Consider the following 23,721-nt stretch of genomic DNA (forward strand, 5'->3'; position numbering starts at 1 on the left):
ACAGCAGCATACAATTAAAGAAAAACACTATAGGTTCTGTTCAACTGATTCAGAGCCTACTTATGGAGCTGTAGGAAGCTACTTAATCATAGAATCTTACAGCCACTTGGCCATCGTGCCCATGCTGGCTCTCCGATAAAGCCACCCAACCAGCCCCACATCCCCACTCCCTCCCCACAGCCCTGCACTCTTCCCCCCCCCCCACCACCCCCCCATCCAGTTCCCTCTTGAAAGCCACCATTAAACCTGCTTCCACCACCCCCCACCAGACCACAACGGCCCACCCAGCAAAACAACCTTTTCTCATCTCCTCTCTGGTTGCCCTGCCAACCATCTCAATTCAGTGTCCTCTGGTCACCAATAGGACCCCAATGCAAAACTGGTCCTCAAATGGGCGGAGCATGCTCTGCCCAGTTGTTCCGGGCCTCCTGCGGCCTGGCCAACGGTCCTTAATGGCACCACGGTAGGCCGCCCACAAAAAAGTAGGAACATTTCTTCATAGTTTTATTTCTGTGGTGTCAGGAGCAGCAGGAGTGCGGGCAAAGACACTGCGGGCCACTGCTGGCCCAGACCCGTTTTCCTTTTCACTCTCAGGGCTACCTGTGGGCCGGCTGAACTTCCTAAGGCCTCGATTAGTGTCCCTGCGCAGCTCGCCGGTTTAATTCAAATGAGGCCCGATGCCCAATTCGGCATTGGGCCTCTCGCCGACGTTTTCGGCTGTGTGTTCAGATCGTGCCGCCCATTTTGCGCCAGAAACCTGTTGAATTGAGTTGAATTTCTTTCCCCAAACCATAACCTGTTTTTATCTCTTTATAGATGCCAACTAGCGTGCTGCGTAGTTCCAGCAATTTCTGTTTTTATTTCCGATTTTCAACATTTGCTTTTTCCTTTATTTCACAGTTAAAAGAGAAGGAAAGGCTTGCATTTATATTGCGCCTCTCACAACCTCAGTTCAGCATTGATGTTCTGTCACTGGATCTCACTACCATAATTATATTTACAGAGCACAATAAAGATACTTAGAAGTAAACATCATTATCATGTTAGCATTTTCTCTAATTTGAGTTCTTTAATCCGATATTGTATTCCTGAGAATTGAACGTAGGAATTCAGCTGGATTCCTAGTTTTGGAATCTCAGAAGCAAGAGGAGAAACGAGTGAAAAACTAATGGGAAAAATGTTATGAGTTTGCAACGAAACAGTAGAACATAAAAAGGTGAGTCAGGGACCCAGGAGTTCAATATTAGAACATTTACTAGATATTAGAACTATTACAGTATTGTGTATTCAATCTGCCAAAAATGTGTCTAACCAGTTTTTGGCAATCAATTACCCAAATTGTCTAACAGGGCTTCTTGAATGGAAAAACATAAAAGGGCTGAATTTCTATTGCAGTTCTACTGCCCGTCTGCCATAGCTGGTGGAAAAGCCTTAGAAATCCAGGGACAACGGTATCAATGGTATATGAGAATTAAAGCAGATTCTGGAAAGTGCCCAGGTAACATAAAAGCTGCTATTGCCTCTGCAAAAACTGCCAACCTTTGCCTGAAGCATAAGCGTTCTTAACAGCAACGATGAGACGCCCGAGGAAATCTCAGTGTCATTTTTTGTTACAATGAAGGTAAGTGAATACGGGGACCACAGCATTAGTGAAAAAAGAACCAAGCTTAAGAGGACAAGAACTGATTCACAAACCTTTTATCACAACGGAGATATAGTGGGGGTGAATTTCTGACGGGGTTTTCCCAGTTGTTCACCAGAACTTCAGCAGAAGAGCTGCGGAAACCCTGGAAAAATGGCACAAACATGTTTTCCTGGTTAAGTTTTATTTTCCCTTTGGCACAAATATTCAGTATTTGGCCTATACGTGTGCCAGTTCTTTAACTGTAGTATAATTTAGATTGTATCATGTTTAATTGGGTCCAATGTATCAGAAAAGTGCAAAAAATGCTGTAAGTAGTTTTTTTGTATATTTAGTCCAAAAAAAATGATTTTTTTTCTTTCCACACTATCATGGCCGCAGGCTATATCTCATCTCCGCCAAAGAAAATAACATTTGAAAGATTGGGGTCTTCGTCTGTTCAAATATCATCACGCCTTTCTGTGCACTCGTCAACCAACAAAGGTTACACTTGGGAGCCATCTGTGCTTGTTGGGGGTGCCTCTGGCCTTCATTCTGTTGTTGTGACGCCTAATGAACATGTACAAAAGTAATAAAACACCTGGCTGGTTTAGTATCAAATATCCATCATATACGGTGATAGTCTGAAGGAGACATAGTCTGAAGGAGACGATTATGTTATCTGCCATGACCTGCAGAAAATCTACCAGTTTATTTTCCATGGATTTATCTTAAACAGAACTACTGTCTGTCTCTTTAAGTGGTCCTATCTTAATCTGTCTGATCAAATCAAAGGTGTCTCATAAAGATCTAATTAATGAGCAATGCTGATGTATCAAAGTTAGACTGTTGTACTTTCTCTGACCTTTGTGTAGGCTTGCGATGATACAAAATGATTTATGACTTTCCTTTGTGCTGAAGCCACCTTTCCCTTGGCAATGAGTTAATTGGAAAAGAGCTGATGTTCAATGCAGTGTTAAAAGATCGGCTAGAGTAAAATTCCCCTAAAGTTATGGTCTTGCAAGCAGCCTGACTTTTCACCCAACAGTCTACATTCCATCCCATAACAAAAAGGAGGTACACAGGGACATTCCACTGTCTTAAGCTATCATATATCATATAGCTTTAATGGCATATATGTCAATCTAAGAAAAGGGAAAGCCAGTTGCAATTGTGCAGAAGTTTCATTTCTGAGTTGGCCCATTTATTTTCCTTTCTTTAGGCTATGCAGGTGATTTTGATAATCGTTCCATTGATAATTAAATTTATTAAACATATTTTCAGCTTCATCAAGCTGCGTCTCACATCACTGTGTGTCAATATTCTGCTGAACAAATTACAAGTGACAATGGACTATAATTTGCTGTATCAGGGCATCTAACGGTGTCTGCCATTCGTTAGACTTGCCTTTGCAAGTTTAAGTTTTTAATTTTTTTGCGTGGCAAGTTGCTGAAAGTGTGAGCTGATAATGTCGCAGCAAGGGAAACAGGGCATCTGGGACCTGAGTGAACAGGGCAAGCAACTGGGTATCTCCTTAACCAATCGGATTGAAAGATTGTGAAATTAACAGCGCAAGGACTGAGAAGGAAGTGTAAATTAGAGTGGGTGAATTCAATGTTAAATCAGGGAGAGAAAGAGAAATAAAGAGAGGGAAAGATTGGAGTTCTGATGAAGAGTCTTCGACCTGAAACGTTAACTCTGTTTCTTTCTCCACAGATGCTGCCCGACTTACTGAGTATTTCCAGCATTTTCTGTTTTTATTTCAGATTTCCAGCATCCACAGTATTTTGCTTTTGAAAGATTGGATAAATTGGATTTACATTTTAAAATCGCCAACAACAATTAATACCTGAAGGAATGAGACTCCACACTTGTAATAATTAATTTTCAGTGTGAGGGAGGTTGATTTGCAGTAATTAACACTTCTCACATCGTTAAAAGGGTACTTAGACTTGAAATGACTTGACTTAACGTTCTGTGGCGAGTTTAGTTCATATCTACAAATACAGCAACTTCACGTCATTCAATGCATTTCAGACAGCAAGATGCCGTTTTTGCGAAGCCTCACCGTTAATTTAACAGCAAATTCTGGCCCATGTGCTTTTCAAGCTGGGGTGCTAGGACCTTCGGAGATGCTAAAGGGTCCATGAGGCCATAAAATCTCTGACTGTCCTTTAAGATTTCTGTATTGCTTTGCATTTGTTGACATATTCATACATTATTTCTGTTGCTATATATACAAATAAATACACTTTCTCTAATGATAGCACTTTTTGCTTTGGGTAGCTGACATTACAGTCTTTTGGAAATTAGGACAGGAGGTCCCTTGGAATGTGTCAATATTTGCAGGGGTTCCCAAGCTTGTTTCAATGTTCGGAGGGGCTCCTGGAATGTTAATATTCACAGGCGATCCTGAGGAAAGTGTTAGCATTTGCAAACAGTCCCCAGGAATGTGTCACGGATGGAGGCAGCCCAGAAATTACAGAATGAGTTAAACAAAACATGTGAATGGGTTGAACAATGACCCATGATGAAATATAATGCAGATAGCTGTAAGGTGCTGCCCACAGGAGGGCAAATCGATGGAAATGAAAATCAGGCAGTTTCTATACTGGGTAGCCGATCCGCAATGCTAGTTTGACACATGGGTGGCAAGTTGAAAATCTACCCCTCTGTTTCTCCCTTCTACCTAGTTTTTAATCCAATCTTCTACCTTACCCTAATTTCATACCCCTTAATCTTTTCCAATAGTCTCCTGCGTGGTACCTGACTGAGAATAAATTGCTTCAACCCCTAAACCTACATTGTTCTCAGTGCAAGCATGGTCATACCAAGAGACCTAAATATATCAATGTGCTCCACCAGTAAATACATTGTAATCAAAATGGACAATAGTTTCATAAGATATATGTATGAAAGTTTTAAGAACTCAATTAAAAAAGCTATAAAAAAGCCTCAAAACTGACAGAAAAGAGAATTAGTTTGTGATTGTTCTAATAAAGATATACTCCACATACTGACAGAAAAAAATAATTAATGCTCTTGTTAGATTTTGCAGGTGTGTGCTAAAGAATTGTTTTTACACAATGTATGTATCAGTATATTAAGGTGATTAGCAGGGGAGATGTGTATTCTAAAGACTTTGTTTGGGATGACTGGGAACAGGTGGGCTGCCTTCTCCCAGAGAGTGGAGATGCCGGTGATGGACTGGGGTTGACAATTGTAAACAATTTTACAACACCAAGTTATAGTCCAGCAATTTTATTTTAAATTCACAAGCTTTCGGAGGCTTCCTCCTTCCTCAGGTGAACAACGTTGTAAAATTGTTTACAATTCTCCCAGAGAGATAAGAGCCCATCTACATTGCTGAGATTGAGTACCTTTCCATTGTCCCATGTCATTAGCATCACTAGCCATCGCCTCTTGATGAGGTTAAATGTCTTGCCATTGTCTCAGCAAGTCGATGGTGTCAGGTCAGGTGCTGGACCGTCAGGGTCCCTTTTGTCAAGCTGATGGACTACATCTGGCCTCACTACCTGTGCTGAGGATGTTTAGTCAGCTCACCACAAGACTTCCTGCTAAACAATGTATCAAGACACAGCTCAAACAAAGGTGCAGAGTAGAGGATCCCTCCAGAGTCAGCAGGCTAGGTTTGTTAAGGCGGACGTGCTGGCAGAAGCCCAACACCCGTGTCGGAAGAAGTCTGCAGAAGGCAGGATCTGCGGGATCCAAGAGGGTGGGGGCCATCAGGACCGCGAGAGGCAAGAGGCCAAGGCACAAGCTCTACCCAGAGTGGAAGTGGGTAATATATCTCCAGTTTCCAGTCTGTAAACTGCTGCTTAAATACAGAATGTATTAAACTGTTCTTTGTAGTAAAGTATGTGTCACTGTTGAGGTCGACTCAAATCTTTCGGAACTGGGAAGTGAGTAGTGGAGCAGGGGCTCCCTAAGGGGTCATGTAGACCGTCATTATATTCCCAATACTACTGTCAAAATCAGAGGAATGTTATCCCTAAAGACCTTTTGGCCAGAACCCTTATCAGTTCCCCTTATGTGTCCAATAAAGCCCAGCCTTCCCTTGGGCAGTTACCCTCAGCTTTATTTGACCAGAGCAAGTATCTCTGCATAAGGCTCAGTGTGATTCCACACAATCTTAGTTCCTTTGAAAAAGACTGGGAAATATTCTTCCTGTTACACTTGAATTAGATCAACAATTCAAATATTAATGAAATAATTTTACAAACTGGTCACCTTTATTGTTATAAGAAGTCTGTATCATCAAAAATGAGGAGATACCTTGAAATTCCAGCCTGTTTATGTGCCAAGTGGACTGTAGCTTTCTTGGCTCCAATTCTCCCACGTATGAAACTTTCCAGACAGTCAAAGAGTGTTGGTAGTAATTGATCAGAGATGGCGAAGCAGGTTAAAGAGCATTTCCACTAGAATATTGTCCTAAACTCCGGCAGGGATCTGTGAAGGTTGGATCCAGTCATTAATTGTTTGGAGAGAGTGTGTTTAGGAGACCACTGTGCTACCATGTTGGGTTGTGGGTTCATGAAGAGCCTTGCACCTGAAAATATGCAGATGACAGATGCCAACAATCCCAAAGCTTCAAGGTTGGCTTTTGCTATGACTCTACTGTCTGAGCTGAAAGAAAAGGACTTGCATTTATTGAGCGCCTTTTACGACCTCAGGTCGTCCCAAAGTGCTTTACAGCCAATGAAGTACGTTTGAAGTATAGATACTGTTGTAATGAACAATGCTGAGTGATACTGGATATCCACCAAACCACTTACTGATAGAACAATTAAGCCTGATACTATCTAGAATGAGTTCTTATCAAGATGGTGCCTTGAGAAGGTTGGAACTGGAACTAAAGGGTAGGGTGAGTTGGCTGTGTATATTAGTTTTTTATATCTCTTGCCTGCACACTAATGGAATGGAATTCCATGCTGTTCATGAGGCCCACAGTATTGTGCCTTGGGCCTGGATGGCTTAATGAAATCTGACAGTGTAGTGAAACTGGTCATTCCTGTCATGCTGCTCTTGCTAAAGTAAAATAAAGTAAAAATGAAAGTGTTGGAAATATACGCATCAGTCAGCATCTGTAAAGAGAAAAGACAGGCTGTGATTTTTCAGTTGTGTACTCTTCATTGGTGGGTTAAATGACCTTCAAACAACTTGATAGGAAACAGTTAGATGGTATAAAAGGTCACCAGTAGGAGAACGAGGAGATAAAAAAGGACTAAAAGGTGTGCAAATAACAGGGAGTAAAAAACACAGGAGAGGTCCATGCAATTGAAAACTTGAGAACCTGAGGAAAATTAAAGAGGAAAACAACAAGTGGCAGATAGGAAAATAGGAGTGACGCATGGGGGGATATTTTAACTGAGAACCGGGAAGGGAGCAGGGGGTAAGATTTCCAGGTGTGAAATCCGGAAGGTAAGTGAGATCGCGATCTTAATGAGGCCCATCAATTTCACTTCAGGGCTTCGCACCCGGCTGCCAGCCTGATTGATGGCCAGGTGAGAAGATCGGGGTGGGGGTGGTGCAGGGAGAAGATTGGGGGAGGGCCGGGGAGAAGATTGCGGGAGTGCCGGGGAGATGATTGGGGGAGGGCGGGGACAAGATCGAGGAGGGGGGGGGGTCAGGGACAAGATCGGAGGGGTGCTGAGGAAGAGATTGGGGGGCTGAAGAAGAGATCGGAGGTCGCTGGAGGTCGGGTGAAGAGTCGAAGGTAGGTGGGGTCCACCATGGGGGTGGGGGTGGGGGGGCTCACCATTGGGCGGGGGGCCATCATCGGCGGGGGTGCAGGTTGGCCGATCGCAGGGGTCCTGTAGGCCAGGTGAGCTTGTTGGGCCTGGATGAAGCATTCCTGCTCCTCTGGGTCCACGAGCAGTGCAATAAAGGCACTCAGCTCATGGATCCGGCCCTTCCCACCTGCTTTCACCTGACGTGAATCGGAAGCGTTGGGAAACCCAAACAGGTAAGATTAAATTCATTTTATTATTCCAATACACAAAATATGATGTACCTCAAGTATCTCAATGAGGTACATTGCCCTTTTAAGCATCAGCCCGCTGGAATTAAGTGGGGGCTGGACTTCCTGGTGTCTGCTCTCCACACTCAGGCAAATCTGCCTGGGTTAGACCCAGAAGCAGGTGTGTTGGAGCCAGGATGCCATCCGGCCCTGAAAGCCCAGTATTTTTACTCCCCACCCACCCCCAATTCACCTGTTCTTGGGGATTAAACTTTACTCCACCAGTCATAAGGAAAGGTCAGATCCATACCACAGGCTCAGCCGTTACCACCCTCCAGCTAGCGCTGTGCTCTGATTAAAAGGACTCCAACTCAATATCAATGTACAACCCCCGTCCCCGTATATGACAGACCCACTGCTGTGAAGAAAATGAAGGATGTAGCTAAGTTACTAAAGTCAATGTTCAGACCAGAGGGCTACATAGTGCCCAGCAGGAAGATCAGATACTTTTCTTGAAGCTTGCATTGAGCTTCATCGGAAGGGTGTAGGAGACCAAAGATGGAGAGGTCAGTGTAGGAAAGAGAGAAGTAAAGGTGCCAAGCCACAGGGAGGTCAGGGCCACACTTCTGGACAGAACGCAGATGCTCAGCAAAGTGTTTACCTAATATTTGTTTGGAGTCCCCACACTGAGCAGTGACTAAGGTATACTGGATTAGTGGGATTACGCGTGAATTGCTGCCTCATGTGGAATGAGTTTTTGGGGCCCTGGAGTATTGTGTGGAGGTAAATGGACAGTTGTTGCGCCCCCTTCGATTGCATAGGAAGGTGCAGGGGAAAGGATAGTTGGAAGTAGGGGTGGTGGAACAGGGCATTGCGGAGGGACTGGGCCCTCCAGAAGGCAGAGAGGGAAAACTTTGCTTGGTGGTGGGATTGTGTTGTAAATGGAAGAAATGGCAGAAGATGACCTGCCAAATGCAGAGTTTGGTGAAGTGGAAGGAACGTTGCATATACCTACAACTTAAGCTACAAAGCCCATGTAATCACTTGCTTTCACACATTGTACAATCATTTCACCCATTTATAATCAGGGCCAATCTTGAAGAATCAGGTTTTTGGGCCTATTTTTGTAGCTGCTGGCCAGCTTTTGCTAGTTTTCTAGGTTGGCATATGTTCTTTTTTGTGCCAGGGACTGAGAATATTATCTGGGTTTGTGATCTTAATTCTCTTGAGGTTTCAGCCTTTGGATTGTATAATCTGCGAACAACAGCTCTTTTTTTGAATGTAACATTGAGCAATCAGAGGGACCAATGTTTTGTTTTCCAAAAAGACTTTTGCAAACCAAATAAAGAAGGCATAACGGAAACTTATCCTGTGCACAGTCATCTATCCTTTCCTCTAGTGCAAAATCAAAGAAATGTCTGCTCCATGTTCTTCATTTTGATCCCCCTCTCCTGCAGGTATTGGCTCCTTGACGGGATACAATTTGGTCAGAACAGGCTCGAGCAGCCTTCTCCTGTTTGTAGGATTCCACAGGCACAGGGCACCCTCCATTATTTCACCCAAATAACCATTCATGTATGAGCCTTGACAGTGAGTGTTGACTTTTTGACAATGGGGGTGGGAGGGGACGGATAGCATCACAAGAGAACCTCATCCTTTCCTCACATTACATTCCCAAACGCACACTGGACAGATATGAGGAAAGGAACCCTGGATGATTTCCCCCTCCCTAACCCAGGAGTGCTAACGGTGCCCAGGTGTGATCAGCTAAATCAACACAGACTGGCGATCAAAACAGGGACCTTCCTGGCCTGTGGAGTTCAGTTGCTTACTGTATACATTTGCTAAGCCATTTGGGGTTTAGATTTAATCTAGATACAAATACGTGATGTACTCTGAAGGAATCACAAAACGTAAGTAATTGTGTAGAGACTTTTACACTCATTCACAAAATGAAGCTTTTTCTCAGTTTTATTTTGGCAGTTACCTGATATTTTAAATCTTTCAAATTTATATGTTCTAACAATTTACTGTACTAAACTGTGGTAGATCTAATATGGTTGCTAGCAGTCTTAGTCACACAGACACATATACTCACACACACTCACAAAGATGGGCCTAGGCATTATACTAACAAGCCCTTTCATGCTTCACTCCAAATGAATTTGAAAAGCAACATCAGATGTTGGAAATTCTGACTTTTTATTGATGGGTAAGTTATGTCTTACACTGAACCCTAAAGACATCCATTACAATATTAAGTCTGAACAATATCTCAATATTTTCCAAAAATTATCAATACTGTACACAGACAGTTGAACCGTTACAATAATTTAGTTAAAAATGCTTTCTCCCTAGCTAATGCAAGAAACACCAATAATTAAAATACAGTACATGATTAACCTCACAAATTCATTACAGTGGATTCTTTGTGTTTTTGTTCCTCACATTTATGAGTGATGTTGGGGCACAGTAGCTATATACATGCACTAAAGTGCTATGGACCCAATGGCATGCAAGTCAAGTATTGTACCATCATACAGCTAACTTATTAAGACTGTCTGAATCCCTCCCCTTTATTTGCCTTTTGCTCTAGCAAAAAAAAATTAAAAACTCTATTCAATATAGTTTCTTTTTCTTGTCCCTAAACCTGTAAGATACAGTTCGCTTTCTATGACTGCACCATGGACTCTTTGTAACATTATAACTAATGCTTCAATCAATACGAAGCACTTTACAAAGTCGCACTGGTATCAAGAGTAGAATAAAATTAATATTTTATAAAAGAATATAATTAGGACTATTTTACATGGAAAACAATACAGTGCAATGTAAAAGAAAGGCAGCCCAAATTACCGAGAGACCATTCCAGTCCCTTCAATTTCTCAGGATTTTGATCTCTTTCTCTTCTTCCCTTGTTATATAGACTGTACTTTTTACAGGCAAATGCCTGGACACCATAACCGTCATACTGAGGCGTGCAGCTGTATGGTATTACTGTGGAAACTACTGTAAGCAATGAATTACAAGACTTTGTTGTTATAATAGTTACAAATTTTATTGTAGATAATACTTTTTAACATTTTTTTTTGCATTTATTGGAATTATTTGCTGGAAAAAAAATTCCCCCACTTGACTTGCCTCCACATAACATTCAAGGATGGCAGGGCGATCCAAGCTGTAGACATCTCCATGGCCACTGCCACTTCCATTGCTGCTCGCTGGTCCGCCAACAGAAGATGCAACTTTGACAGGATGGGACCAACCATATCATTTCCCCTCTCTCCCCCTCCCCCACTGGTGGAACACGAGGTGCTGTAGCTCGCGGTCTGGTCCAAAAAAAACAGACTAACTCATTCCAACTGTGGTCGTAGATCTGACTAACAGGCAGCCCTGGGAACATAAACCTGTGTCCTCCAGCTTAATAAGGAGCTCAGCATTGTAACCACTAGGCTTCCAGCTGCCAGGAAAACTACCCTGAATACACATCACATGGTTAAAGAATTTAACTTGGTCTCCTCCTACAGGCAATAGTGTAACAATAAATCTTCACTGCACAGCCCAAATGGTGGAAGAAGGAGGGGGAGGTGGTGGCCTTCACAGTCTATACTGTGTACATTTCAAATTGCTTTGTCAACTTCTCCATAATGGCTAAATAAAAATAACGGAGACCCCCTAAACAATTGTTCTACACGCAAAGAAATCTCCATCTTTACAGCCATGTATGCTAGCTGGTCTCATTTTGGAGTACAGACATATCCATTGTTTTATAAGTTTGATACACAACAGTTACTTCTCCATTCCTGATCTGTCGAATCCTTTGGAACTTCAACTGCTGACTTGGATTGGCCACTTTGTAGGGCTGCTGTGACTGTGAATTGCATTGTTCTTTTTAATTCACCCATGGATCACGCAGACTTGTGCTCTGGGTCATGGTCTGGCTCTGCTGCAGGTGGTTCGCTGCTTCTGGGCTGTTCGGCACAAACTAAATCCCCAGAGGATGAAGACCAGGAGGCAGAGGGTGAGCGAGAAGCCCATCGCGATGGTGGACGTCGGTTGGCTGGCCTGGCAGGGCGTGAGAAGCAGGGTTCTAGTGGTGGAGCTACTGAGGACCAAGGTAACTCCTTTCAGCCAGGAAATAGAAGAAAAAAGGGAAGGTTAGAACATTGCAATGGAAGAAAAACAATCAGAAGTCCTATCAGCTAAGTCTATCGGCAGCTCAATTAAGCTTTTACTACCTCTTACCCTTCCAAGAATTCTCGCAGCATTTTACAGAGAACACGTGCTAAGAGCACCATAGTTACCGCCGGTGATTACTCCTGTTCTAGACTGTTCTCCACAGATATAAATGGGTTCATGACGTCAACAACGCCAGTTGATTAAACAAATAATTGAAAGAAAGATGAAGAATTATGATGGCTCTGTGATAAGGAGCATATTTTAATCTCATGGGATTGAATTCAGCTAGCCTTGTTCAATAATAACTGCTCACTCAATCACACTTATTGAAATCAGACCAATTCGTACAACAATGCCAGTGCGATATATCATATATCATATCCCACATTTCACTTCAATCCCTAATCTGCACACAAAAGATCACAAACAGACCAGTTTATTAAAATTAACAATTAATCCATTCCTTTCTGAGACTTTTCACAGAATCGAGTTTCAGTAGTCCATATGACAAATCATTGCCAATATCCAATAACTGAATGCCTTTTAACTAGGGCTGAAGCTCAGAGGATTTATGCTCATGAAATTTGACAGCCATAATATTCAATTGGTCTTCATCCTGAAAGCTGACTGATGGAAAAATATCCTGGACTGAGGACAGTTGAATTTGATTTAGGTACCTGGGTAAGACCTACATGTGAAATATCATTTTACTGAACAGCAAGCAGCGAATGGAGAGCTATATAATTAGCATAGCACTTCTTAAGAAAATGTTCTGGAAAGTAGGGGTGTGCGGATGTTATGCCCTCCACAGTAGAACCGTGTCCCAACACTCACTCACACATGAAGACTGGCCATTTAGGCAAGGTACTGGATGGCTGCCAGTGAGACTATACTGCAGCCAGCGTCAGCACCTTCAGGGGAAGAGGAGAGACAAAGTCCAAATACTGGTACATGACAGGTAGAGGCATGTGAATTCTGATTAAAATCTATTATATATTAAAATCAAAGAGTGGGTTACATAGAAACAGGAGTAGGCCATTCAGCCCCTCGTGCCTGCTCCGCCATTTGATAAGATCATGGCTGATCTGTGATCTAACTCCATATACCTGCCTTTGGCCCATATCCCTTAATACCTTTGGTTGCCAAAAAGCTATCTATCTCACATTTAAATTTAGCAATTGAGCTAGTATCAATTGCTGTTTGCGGAAGAGAGTTCCAAACTTCTACAACCCTTTGTGTGTAGAAATGTTTTCTAATCTCGCTCCTAATTTTTAGACTGTGCCCCCTACTCCTAAAATCCCCAACCAGCGGAAATAGTTTCTCTCTATCCACCCTATCTGTTCCCCTTAATATCTTATAAACTGCGATCAGATCACCCCTTAACCTTCGAAACTCTAGAGAATACAACCCCAATTTGTGTAATCTCTCCTCATAACTTAACCCTTGAAGTCCGGGTATCATTCTAGTAAACCTACGCTGCACTCCCTCCAAGGCCAATATGTCCTTCTGAAGGTGCGGTGCCCAGAACTGCTCACAGTACTCCAGGTGCGGTCTAACCAGGGTTTTGTATAGCTGCAGCATAACTTCTGCCCCCTTGTACTCTAGTCCTCTAGATATAAAGGCCAGCATTCCATTTGCCTTCTTGATTATTTTCTGCATTATTTCCAACATTCCATTTCAAATTACATTGAAAACTCCAATATCAGGCTCTGTCTACAGGACAATCTATTTTAAAATGTCAACATTTGCATGCAGTACCTGTTATGGCGCTGTGACAGGGCATTTCTATGTTAAATATGTCACGTAATGTTACGATGAAAAGGAGAAGTTGACACTGAAATCTGATAGTGGCGAGTCTTCATGCAGTTCCACACCCTGGCCTCTGGGTGGCTCTATATTAACTCTGACAAGTATTATTTCCAAGTGAAATATTGGAATTCAGGTAATGGATGTCAGTTAAGATTTTGGCATACTATTCATAGACCAACTTCTAGCCTGCTTATTTCCTTCCACAACCTTTGAAAACTGCCCGCACCTTATTTTAAACTCCCTATATTGATCTTACAGCTCAGCAGTCTGCAGCTTCTCCGGATCTGAAACTGTTAATGGCCCAAACCTTTATGACTCCAAACCCTCTACCTTGACCCTGACCAATTCTTCAGACTTGCCCCCACTCCATGCTGTGACCCTTCACAGATTTTCATTGCCCCCTTCATTCCTCCCTTATTAATGGCAGCTTTTGCACCACCTTGATGGTGGCTGGGTTTGTGGCCGTTTTGCTATGGCCGCTGTCACCTTTTCCAAGGAGCAGGAGCACACATCCTGAATGTCCAATGGGCCCTGGTGATTGATGCTGTTAAAATTAGGAGCCATGAGTCCTTTTTGGTGTATCTTTCTCCCCTTTTCACACACCTGTTGATTCAGCTTTTTGAGTATCCTATCCACGTTCCAGCCCCCTCCCCCCTCCCCCGCCAATATCAAAACTAGGTGTCTTGGAGAAGGAAGAGTTGCTACCCGTAAATCCAGACCTTATGGTCAAGTGTGAGGGATGGGGAACCAATATACCAGCCCTGCCAGAGGGAAAAGTGACTTACTCCCTTCCCCATTGAAGTAGTTTCCGTGTCTTTGCTCCCACTATTTCTTCCCTCTCCTCCACCTTGTCACTCTCTCCTTTCCCCATCCTCCTCCACCTCTTCCTCTCCCTTCCTCTCTCTCTCACTCCCCATCTCCTCCTTCACTTCCCTTCTCTCTCCTCCTCCCCCTTTTCTCCTCCCCTTACTGGGTTGAATTATCCCCCACCTACTGACCTGAATACTGAATTTGGTCCTGACTCCCCAAGTGCGACATCAAGGGAGATTGACCAGTATAGAAGTAAAACCACTTCTCATTTATTCCTATTCCACAACATTCCTGCCAGAGGCATAAAAATTCTTCACTATAAATTCCCTAAGCCAAGCAGAAAATGTTTCTAAATTGCCTGGCTTAAAATATTCAGAACACTAAATATAGTTGATCTGCTGTCTGGTTTCACCGAGAACCAGCAGAAATCTGAACTCTTTGGTGTCAAATCAAAGTTTTTGTTCAAACTGAATTGCGGAATGAGCAATTAAGGAGCTATATTACAAAATGGCTATTTTTATCCATAATATAAAAAAACATTTAAAAATAGTCCTGATCAAACAGTTCTAGACAAACTCATTAAAATATGTTTAAAGGGATTTAACAGTCTCAGTAAAATGATTCAAAGATTCTGTCAGTAGGGAAAGACCAACGTGTTATTTCACCAATCCGTCCATCTGCCTGTCCTTTAGATTACAACTCATTAGTGTACTGGCTAAAATCTGCCATGTGACGATGCTGAATAAAGGAAACACTCAGCAACTCAGTCAGCATTTGTGGAGAGAAGAGACAGGTATACACCTGAAACATTAACATGTCTGTTCTCTCCACAGATACGGACTGACCTGCTGAGTGTTTCCAGCATTTTCTGTTTTTACTTCAGATTTCTAGCATTTGCAGTTTTATTGCTTTTTACACACCAAAACATGCTTTGCCCGAACCTGCAGGAGACAGCACAGTAGCCGAGAAATTGCTGTTGGTGCACTATTGAGGGATTACGATTACTTTGGGTTTTTGAGGTTTGCAAAGAAAGGTGCTTAACATCTGATTTTACTGTTTTCAGCAGGTGCTATTTAACACCTGAATAGCAGGCCAGCCAATGAAACAGAAGGAGCAATAATAGTGATACCATGGTGTGAACTGCAATTCGAAACTGTTTAAACATCTGAAATAATAATGGGGCGAACAGGGCAACTATTCTGATTAATGTTGCTGTGGAATAGATCTCAGCAGAGAGCAGATTGCTTCTCTAGAAGGAGTCAGGAGGAGGAGGGACACACTATATGGGACCCATGCCCCCTCTCTGATGCATCTCATGCAGCAAGTAGGGGAAGAAGTTGCAGAAAGGGTGAATGCAGCGTCTGGGACCTGCAAGAGCTGGAGAAAGATCGGGAAAAAGATGTCAGACCTCAGTAAATCGGCTAAGGAAGGCAACAATATTTTCCTACATGATAAGCACCTGCCCCAAGCACACATACAAACAGTTTATAACAGATGAATTCTTCCGTGCTTTAAGATCCTAACAGTATGGTACCTGGATGCGTGCTGTCAAAATAGATCCAGGGCAAAGAATGCTTTGCTTGAATGGGGACATTAAAGGATGCAGGGTTATTGTTACAATTAAGAAGTGCACGTAGCAAGCTATGTCCACCCTAATAATTCTAAAAGGGGCTTCACACAAATGATCTTCATCCTCATTTTGTTGCACACTGTATTGCCCTGAAACTGTGCAGCTGCACAACATAATCATGACTCTATGTATTTTCATTATCTCTATAAAAATCTACTGCTTGCAGTACAAATTGGCATATAATCGACGAGAACAGACACATGCAGGAGGTGGTCCCAAGCAACTTAACATTGACTTCTTTTGAAGAGACCAACACAGAAATCATTGGTTGGGAAAATATCAAAGCAATGTGGATGGCAAAACTGGAGGCTTCACCTGACCTTAGAGCTCATACTATAATGTTCGTGTCATCTTGTGTGGCCCGACTAAGTGACTGTCACACATTCGTACACTCAACTGCAGTAGCACCACACAGTCGCACAACTGAATTTCCTCCACTAACCCACCCTAATGTGGCGGAGGCCTATCGTCACTTCCCCATTCTGACCTTCATTTTCCTCGTCACGACCCAACTGCAATTACAGCTAGCCACCCCTTCCCCCACCTGTTGCATGTGAATGCTTGCAGGGATGGGCAGAGCCTGGCCTCCTATTCCATTTCTCTCCTGCACATCCCTGCTACCGCTGGTCCTCATGACCACCTTATAGGAGGTGGCAACGGGCCTGGGGTAGCGGAGTAATGGCCTCAAGTTGCAGTAATGGAGGGAGAGGCCCCAGCAGATGCCTTCTCTCCCTCCAATTTGGCCTCTACTCACTTACCTATGCAGGCCTCAGACTCTGTGAGGCCTATAAGACTGCACTTCCTGCCATCTTCAGAGCTCTTCTGCCCTTTTTAAGGTCCCTCTTGTAGCGTCCCTACTGCACCACAACCAGGGTTTACTCAGTGGTACTGGCGGGCCTCTTCTTGGCAGTGAGAGTCCTGCTGTGAGCCCACCATTCATGGGTAATGAACTTCTACCCAGGAAGATAGGTCAGGGTTGTGGCGGTGGCAACAAGGTTGATTTTCTAAATCAGGTTTTTAAATTGGTATCTCACAAGGTTCCTGATGTCAGCAGATTTTTGTCCACCATCAGGTTTGTGTATTTTCCTGCACTTGCTGCTTACTAATAAAAAAACATTTTCTATAACGATAACACTGTTTTCCTTTGGGTAGCTGACGTTAGGACAGGGGGTCTGGGAGTGTGTCAATATTTGCTGAGGATCTCTGACAATATGTTAACATTTGCAGGGGTCCCTGATAATGTGTTAATATTTGCAGGGGTCCCCCTAGCAGAAAAGTTTGGAAAGTACAATTCTAAGGCTGATGTTATGTCACATTGCTGACCGGAGCTCTCAACTGCATTTAATGCTGTCACAGGACAAAGTGAAAAAACCCAAATGGGGCAAGATTCTTTACTCCCTCATCTCTTCACCAATTCAACATATGCGGATGGAAAGGTAAATATACAACAGAACAATATGAGTGAGGCAGATGGATTTTAACAGCAGGACAAAAGGGGAAAGAATATGAATCCGTCTGTTAAGCTAGCCTCCAATTGACTGCGCTGTTCTAGGGTAACCATACTTTGGTAAACTGAAATTAAATATATAAGCACCAAAATCATTAGGAATTCATGTTAAAAACTGTGAAGAGCTAAACACTTTATATAGTAGTTTGTTTTTAATTACCTTTAACCTTGTATCATTACAGCACTGCCAACCAATGATTTTGCCAAACTATAACCTTCCAATCTAAAATAGAATTTACCTTAAAGGGAAGATATTTCAATTGTAGTTTTTGATAAAGGTTATTTGATTCTGAAGGGTCAAGCAGATAGTGACCAATAACAGCTGTGGAATGTTACTAGGTAAAACCTAGATTCACTCTAAACTAATCTGATATGTACTGTGCAGGTTATGAGTTATAAGCACACCTTAGTACTTAATCATTCAGACATAAACACTAAGCTAGATCCCAAAGATAAAACTTCAGTCCTGACACCAGGAACAAGTGATGGACAATGATTTGCTGTCATAACTCATCTAGTATGCAGAATTGTCATGGTTTGGCCAGGCACTGAAGTGATTGTCTACAATCTTACTTCTGCAAGTAAAATTTCATTTGGTGACCTGGGATCAATAGGCGTGGACAACATGAAAATCATGGGGGACCAAGATATCAGGCACCCCGACGCAGCTCACTTGATGGAGCCTAACCAATTTCAGCCATGCTGAGGCCCACAGATTGTCCAGGGGAGGGGCAATCAGGAGTTTCGGGGGGGGGGGGGGGGGAGTTGAGGGCGGGCCAACAGCGGCCCACTGTTGGTTTCTGAAGCCATGAGGAGCACTCCTGCTCCTTCTGATTCCACAAAAAATGATATTTCTGAATTATATTTCTTTGAATAAATACTAGTCGGATCTTACAAACATGAGCCTAAACTAGTCTAAACAAATTTAGGCATCCGGGTGGAAAATGAATGCAGAAGCCTCATTCAATATTGAAATGAAGCCCGCATTCATTTTAGGTGACCGCCAACAACACTCAAGAAGCTTGACCCCATCCAGGACAAAGCAGTCTGCTTGATCACCACCCCTTCAACCAGCTTCAACATCCACTCCCTCCACCACTAGCGTACCACGGTTGCACTGTGCACTATCTAAATGATGCACTGCAGCAACTCACCAAGGCTTCTTTGGCAGCACCTCACAAAACCACGACCTCCATCACCTAGAAGGACAGGGGCAGCAGGTGCATAGGAACAGTATCACCACCAAGTTCTCCTCGAAGTCACACTCTATCCTGACTTGGACATATATTGCCATTCCTTCAGCATTGCTAGTTCAAAATCCTGTACCTCCCTACCCAACAGTATTAATGGGAGTACCTTCACCACATGGAATCTAGAATCATAGAAAATTTACGGCACAGAAGGAGGCCATTCGGCCCATTGTGTCCACACCAGCTGAGAAACGAGCCACCCAGCCTAATCCCACTTTCCCACATTTGGTCCGTAGCCCTCCAGATCACGGCTCTTCAGGTGCACATCCAGGTATTTTTCAAATGAGTTGAGGGTTTCTGCCTCTATCACCCTTTCAGGCTGTGAGTTCCGGACCCCCACCATCCTCTGGGTGAAAAAGTTTTTTTCCTCATTTCCGCTCTAATCCTTCTACCAATCATTTTAAATCTATGCCCCCTGGTTATTGACCCCTCCGCTAAGAGAAATAGGTCCTTCCTATCCACTCTATCTAGGCCCCTCATAATTTTGTACACCTCAATTAAATCTCCTCTCAGCCTCCCCTGTTCCAAGGAAAACAATCCCAACCTATCCAATCTTTCCTCATAGCTAAAATTCTCCAGTCCTGGCAACATCCTCGTAAATCTCCTCTGCACCCTCTCTAGTGCAATTACATCCTTCCTGTAATTTGGTGACCAGAACTGTGCGCAGTACTCAAGCTGTGGCCTAACCAGTGTGTTATACAGTTCCAGCATAACATCCCTGCTTTTAGATTCTATGCCTCGGTTAATAAAGGAAAGTATTCTATATGCCTTCTTAACCACCTTATCTATCTGTCCTGCTACCTTCAGGGATCTCTGGACATGAACTCCAAGGTCCCTCACTTCCTCTACACCTCTCAGTATCCTTCCATTTATTGTGTATTCCTTTGCCTTGTTTGCTCTCCCCAAATGCATTACCTCACACTTCTCCTGAATGAATTCCATTTGCCACTTTTCTGCCCATCTGACCAGTCCATTGATATCTTCCTGCAGTTTACAGCTTTTCTCCTCACTATCAACCACAAGGCTTATCTTTGTGTCATCCGCAAATTTCTTAATCATGCCCCCTACGTTTAAGTCCAAATCATTAATGTATACCACAAAAAGCAAAGGACCTCGGGACTGCAGAGGTTCAAGAAAACGGCCCACCAGCACCTTCTCAGGGCAACTAGGATTGAGCAATAAATGCTGGCCTTGCTGGCGATCCCGAAAATGAATATAAAAACAAACACCACCCTACAAGTTCATCGTCCACTTGTTAGCCTCACTTATTGGGGGTAATTCTAACTTTGGGTGATAGTGTAAAATGGGCCATGTCGATTCGGTCACCCGTTATACACCTCTCAAGATTTTCATTTCCATTTAAGTCAATGGAAATTAGGAGAAATGTATAATGAGTGGCTGAATTGACATGGCCCATTTTATACTATCACCCAAAGTTAAAATTACCTCCATTGAAATCCAAACTAATCACATATTCCTCTACTGTAACAGTTTTCTCTTCAACTCTTTTCAATCTTGGTGTGTCCTATATGGCAAGCCCTGGCCCTTCACTATTGCTGTTCAAATTACAACATCAATAACTTGCATTTATATAGCGCCTTTAACGTAGTAAAATGACCCAAGGCGCTTCACAGGAGCGTGATCAAACAAAATTTCACACCGAGCCACATAAGGAGGTATTAGGACAAATGACCAAAAGCTTGGTCAAAGAGGTAGGTTTTAAGGAGCGTCTCAAAGGAGGAGAAAGAGGTAGAGAGGTGGAGAGGTTTAGGGAGGGAATTCCAGGGCTTCGGGCCTAGGCAGCTGAAGGCACGGCCACCAATGGTGGAGTGATTAAAATTGGGGATGCGCAAGAGGCAAGAATTGGAGGAGCGCAGAGATCTCAGAGGGTTGTAGGGCTGGAGGAGGTTACAGAGATAGGGAGGGGCAAGGCCACGGAGGGATTTGAAAACAAGGATGAGAATTTTAAAATTGAGGCATTCCCGGACCGAGAGCCATTGTAGGTCAGTGAGCACAGGGGTGAGGGGAGAATGGGACTTGGTGTGAGTTAGGATACGGGCAGCAGAGTTTTGGATGAGCTCAAGTTTATGGAGGGTGGAAGATGGAAAGCCAGCCAGGAGACCATTGGAATAGTCCAGTCTGGAAGTAACAAAGGCATGAATGAGGGTTTCAGCAGCAAATGAGCTGAGGCAGGGGCGGAGACGGGCGATATTACGGAGATGGAAATAGGCGGTCTGGGTGATGGAGCAGATATGTGGTTGGAAACTCATCTCACGGTCAAACAGGATACCAAGGTTGCGAACGGTCTGGGTCAGCTTCAGACACTGGCCAGGGAGAGGGATGGAGTCGGTGGCTAGGGAACGGAGTTTCTGGCGGGGACCGAAGACAATGGCTTCGGTCTTCCCAATATTTTATTGGAGGAAATTTTTGCTCATCCAGTCAGACAAGCAGTGTGACAAATGAGAGACAGTCGAGGGACAGTGGAGGGGTCGAGGGAGGTGGTTGTGAGGTAGAGCTGGGTGTCAGCAGCATACATGGTGCTGTGTTTTCAGATGATGTCGCCAAGGGGCAGCATGTAGATGAGAAACAGGAGGGGCCCAAGGATAGATCCTTGGGGGACTCCAGAGGTAACGGTGCGGGAGCGGGAAGAGAAGCCACTGCAGGTGATTCGCTGGATAGATAAGAATGGAACCAGGCGAGCACAGTCCCACCCAATTGGACGACGGAGGAGAGGCTTTGGAGGAGGATGGTGTGGTCAACCATGTCAAAGGCTGCAAACAGGTCAAAAAGGATGAGGAGGGATAGTTTACCATTGTCACAGTCACATAGGATGTCATTTGTGACTTATTAAAATAATCAAATTAAAATAAAATTACAAGACCAAAAGAGACCAGATACAAATTCAATGAAACAGGGGGCGGGTGGATATCGACCATTGAGTGATTGGTTCATATCTGTGAAAATTTGATATGTACTATTAAAACCAGCACAAAAGATAAAAGATAAAAACATAAAATGTTGGAAATGAACTGCAGATTAATCAGCATCTGTGAAGAGAAAGGACAGGTTTTGATGTTTTGAGTGTGTACTCTTCATCAGAACGAAAGATAAAAACTTTGGTAGTCGCCAGCAGCTACGAACAGCCATTGTGTGGGAGGTAACCTCGGGCAAGGTAAACAGAATAGCAGATTGCGCAGAGGGACTATCAACCTGCCTGTCTCTCATAAGAGCGCTGCATATTTTTTAAAGGATTGGGTGGATCTAATTCTCCAAAGGTCTGAGCTGTGCCAAATTCATATTTTTCTAAAATAAATCCAAACTGGTCTGGGTCAGACTATTCTGGGTTCAGTGCTCTTCCTCACACATAATCTATCCAAAATCAATGGGTTAAATTATAAATGAATATCAGTGTTTAAGATCCTTAATTTGTACTTGATACATTCCTTTATCAAACTAATATTATTTTAATATTGTCATTTAACACTTACATTTTGGAATAGACTACAGTGAGGTTAAGCCAAAGGGCATCACACAGTAACACTGGTTTAAATACTTTCTGCAGCTGTGCTGTAATTTGAGACACAGAACCATTATTCTTTAATACCTGCTCTTTTCATTTTTATTGCAATGTGATTTGGTAACCTTTACTTTACAAACGCTCACCAATAAAATGTAAAGTGGCATTGCTCCATAAAAAAGTATTTCGGTGAACTTCTTTTGTTTGGGGAGGTGAAGAACCATGTATGTTTTTGTCATACTGATACTACCACAAGTTACGGGACAATGAGTCCCAGTTTAAATAATGTTATGTGTCATGTGTTTTTAAGCAAAAGGAGATAAGATTTTATGATGGTGTTACTTCTTTACGGTTGCAGAATTACAATCACAAACATTTTAAAATGTATTATCAGGTCCTAAATAATTATGATGTTTAGACACATTTTTTCTGTGCCTTAATTTTGAAACAAAACAGCTGCAGTTTATCCATTAGAATGTATGGAAATATGAAACCAATAGTGAAAGATGGTACAATTTCTGCATCTTGCTCTGCCTAAACTCTTAATAATGTGCTACTCATTGAAATAGGGGCTCTGTTAAGGTCTTAGCAGTGATATTGTGATATAGGAATTCATTATTACTTTTTATTATTTACTCAGAGCTTCTGAATTGAAAATGTAATGTCCCTTTTTTTAACTAGCTTGTAAACAGGGCTGGTAGATGGCACAGCAAATGAATGGTCAAATATGCTGTGACATATTTAGTTAGAGACCTTTAAAATCACTTTTTACTGTTCCCCAGTGATAAATTCTTGGATTTTTGTGGGTTATTGGATTGGTAAAAATTACCTAATTTTAAAACCTGAATTCTTCTCCTCCGTGTGGATCTCGAGATGTACACGCGACACACTGGTGATGTCATCACGTACATACAATTTACACGATGTGTGCGCATCCAGGGACTGACTTTCGGTGCCACATTCTGGAGGTGAAATCAGCTTAGGTAAGCTCACTTGTGGATATTGCTGGTCATATTGCTTCATGCCTGTCTAACACGCTTATTTCTTACTGATTATACCAGGGTAAAGTAACTGAGAGCAGAAGTAAAGTGTGCCCTTGAGGTCAACATCAGCTGAAGTGTGACCGAAGGATCAGTGCATGAGGTGCGCAGAACGGTAGGGGCTCTAAAGACATTCCAGGATGATCCTGGAGTAGTGAGTGGTTTTGGTAGAGGAGAGCGGGGCCCGATAGTGCTTGATGTGGTCCAGCTAGATCTGATGATGAATGGCTAAACCAGTTGTGAGCCAGATACGTTCATAGTCTGCGTCCCTTGGACTTAAGGGACTGAAAATAGGGGCCATACTAGGGGGAAGGACTAGGGTGGGAGAGAGTCAAGGGTTTTACTGAGGACAAGGGCATCAAAGGCAGAGATGAGGGA

At 43.0% G+C, this 23,721-nt stretch overlaps 1 protein-coding gene across 2 annotated transcripts in view; it reads right to left on the reverse strand.

The window, feature by feature from the left end:
• Positions 1-10,633: 10,633 nt before the first annotated feature.
• The window catches only part of LOC137310733 (microtubule cross-linking factor 1), a 186,059-nt gene continuing 172,971 nt past the window's right edge, over positions 10,634-23,721 (reverse strand). For both annotated transcript variants that reach the window (XM_067978397.1, XM_067978396.1), the window contains one exon: positions 10,634-11,725. In XM_067978397.1, the coding sequence (XP_067834498.1) occupies positions 11,510-11,725 (216 nt within the window). In that variant the 3' untranslated portion in view covers positions 10,634-11,509. The remainder of the gene's footprint in view (positions 11,726-23,721) is intronic.

This window comes from Heptranchias perlo, chromosome 3 (assembly GCF_035084215.1).
Source record: "Heptranchias perlo isolate sHepPer1 chromosome 3, sHepPer1.hap1, whole genome shotgun sequence".
Lineage (NCBI taxonomy): Eukaryota > Metazoa > Chordata > Chondrichthyes > Hexanchiformes > Hexanchidae > Heptranchias > Heptranchias perlo.